The sequence below is a fragment of the Etheostoma spectabile genome, chromosome 4, assembly GCF_008692095.1.
Source record: "Etheostoma spectabile isolate EspeVRDwgs_2016 chromosome 4, UIUC_Espe_1.0, whole genome shotgun sequence".
NCBI lineage: Eukaryota > Metazoa > Chordata > Actinopteri > Perciformes > Percidae > Etheostoma > Etheostoma spectabile.
The window spans coordinates 4,027,821-4,030,192 of NC_045736.1; the positions used below are offsets into that span (position 1 = coordinate 4,027,821).

Genomic DNA, 2,372 nt, shown 5'->3' on the forward strand with positions numbered 1-2,372 from the left:
CCCCCCCCACCCCCCTTCTGTGTTGTATGCTTTTGAGGTTTATGCTGTGATTTGTTTTCATTTTGCATGCTCACTTTTTCTCTTTCTTTTGTCTATTTTTCCTGTATAACCTCGTTACCTTTCCACTTTCAAAAAACTGCCTACCACTGTTCCCCAAAATCCTGCACTACCACACAACTACACCTAGTCCACGTGTGTCTGAGTTGCTAAACTGGCCTGCATCTGAGGCCGAACTTGAACGAGCCCTGCTCCTCTCTGCCCCTGGGCTTCCTGCCCAAACTGCTAAAAGAGAACTCAAAATCATTGAGTTCATGAAGAAAAAGGACTTCATGTCCCCACTTTTCTCAGGAACAAGAAGGTAAGTTATCTCATAGTCTGTGTGGCACTAAAGAGGTAATCCGTTACTGTAGACTAAATTGAAAGCACCTGGATTGTCTGTCAGTCCAGTAAGCACAGGGTCCCAGGTAGTAGCTCTGCAAAATCTGGTGGACACAGGCTTGAAGTCAGAGGTGTCCAAAAATGTCATGTCATTGACCACATGGAGAAAGAGAAGTATATATTCTTGTTTCATAAGCCTTAAGAGACTATCTGAAAGAGTGAGTAATAAGACCAGTGACAATATTATTCTGTGTACTTATTTTTTAAAACAAGTGAATAAATCTGCCAGTCTAGTGTTTATTGATTGTGACTCCCAACGTTCCAACAATAGAAACTGCTTGATATTTTCAGCGGGCCAAACATAATTTTAACTTAAATGAAAGTGCCGGGCCACACATGGCCCATGGCCGTAGTTTATACACCCCTTTGTCACAGTTCAGAGAAAAAAGAACCCATGAGGATGACTCAGGAGGCAGAGGTACAAGCAAAGAGTCTTTACTTATCAAGGATGCAAACAATCCAGGCTGGCAACAGCACAAAAGGGTCCGTCTGAGCCAAAATCTGAAATACACAAAGGCAATCTGATAGAGGGCCAATGGAAGTGACTGTTAAATATAGCTAATGAGGGAGTGGAGAACAGGTGAGTGGGGGGGATGAGCAGGTAAAGTGAATGCACTGATGGGAGGGCAGGCGGATGAGTGGCAGGGTCGGAAATCGCAGCAAAGTTAGAAAACAAAGTATAAACAAGCAAATAATGAAAAGCAATGAGGAATGAGCAAACAGAAATTCAAAACCGTTTAACCTGTGCTTTTACTCCTGGTTTCGATAATACGGCAAAGGTAGGCAAAAGTAGAAAAAGTTATTTCCAATCTATCTGCCTGTGCTCTCTTTTGCAAATAGAATATAGAATATGATAAAAGAAAAATTCTTAATCATGGTTCAGTGTGTGAGATTGAGTTTAAATTTAGTTGATAGTCTTGGAGGATAAACAAAACATAAATACTGTATTTTTTGCAGTGTGTTCCGGAAAAATGGTGTTTGGCTTCCCTCCAAGGTGCCAGCTCGTTTTGTGGCATTCGGCGGATCTTGGCAGACCTGTTGCTGCTCTGCTCAGCTGGCAGCCAGGGAGGGGAAGCCAAATGCTCTTCATCTGCACACACTGGCCACACGGCCACGACACAGAGCTAGATCTAAATCTAAATCTAAATTGTTATATTTTAAAATCACAAGAATTTTAAATGTTTCTAGTGGCAACACAACACCATAAATAGGTAAAAACAAAATAAACAAAACTAAAAGTTGACATATGCAGGAGTTTATTTTTTTGCTTGTCCCTGCTTTTTTGATTTCTTTTTTTAAAGCTCAAAATGTTCTACTTCTTCTACTTCTCTTATTAATATATAACTGTGTGTATATGTATACTACATGTGTGCATATATATACTATGATATATCTATACGTGTGTGTGTGTGTGTGTGTGTTCACAGCCTTCACCTAGTCAGCCACCTAAAACGATACTCCTGTAAGACATAAGGCAAATGTGTCAAGTCCTGTGTTTAACAACTCACATGTTAGTTCTTTCGATCATAATCTGTGATATGATATTATGTGCTATGCACACAGTTAAAGAAATACAAATTGTTTGTACTAGTCAGAGTTCATTACTAAAAGCCTAAAGCACTATATCTCTCCTGCGTGGCTCACACCAGCACTACCAGCCCAGATAGACAGCGTTACTAGTGTCTGCTTTGAAAGTAGTTTAGCCAGCTTTGCTAGCTTTCAGCAGCAGAACTGAGAGGATCGGAGCAGCAAACTGAAAGGGTGAAGATAAAGGGCATGCATCGCTCTGCTATCACCTTTCTCCATTTCCATTATCTTAGGTTTGCAGTTTGGACATTTTATGACAGGTTTTGTGTTTGTAAAGGTAGCCTGCAATTCTTTTTTTCTTGTTTTGCTTTGTCTGCAAGAGCACAGTAAAAAAAAAAAAAAAAGGT

General features: G+C 40.3%; 1 protein-coding gene across 1 annotated transcript in view; it reads left to right on the plus strand.

Moving 5' to 3' along the window:
- LOC116687408 (calcium-dependent secretion activator 1) overlaps positions 1-2,372 on the plus strand; it is a 185,407-nt gene that overhangs the window by 51,483 nt on the left and 131,552 nt on the right. Inside the window, exon 11 of the mRNA XM_032512766.1 lies at positions 188-358. Within this exon, the coding sequence (XP_032368657.1) occupies positions 188-358 (171 nt within the window). The remainder of the gene's footprint in view (positions 1-187; positions 359-2,372) is intronic.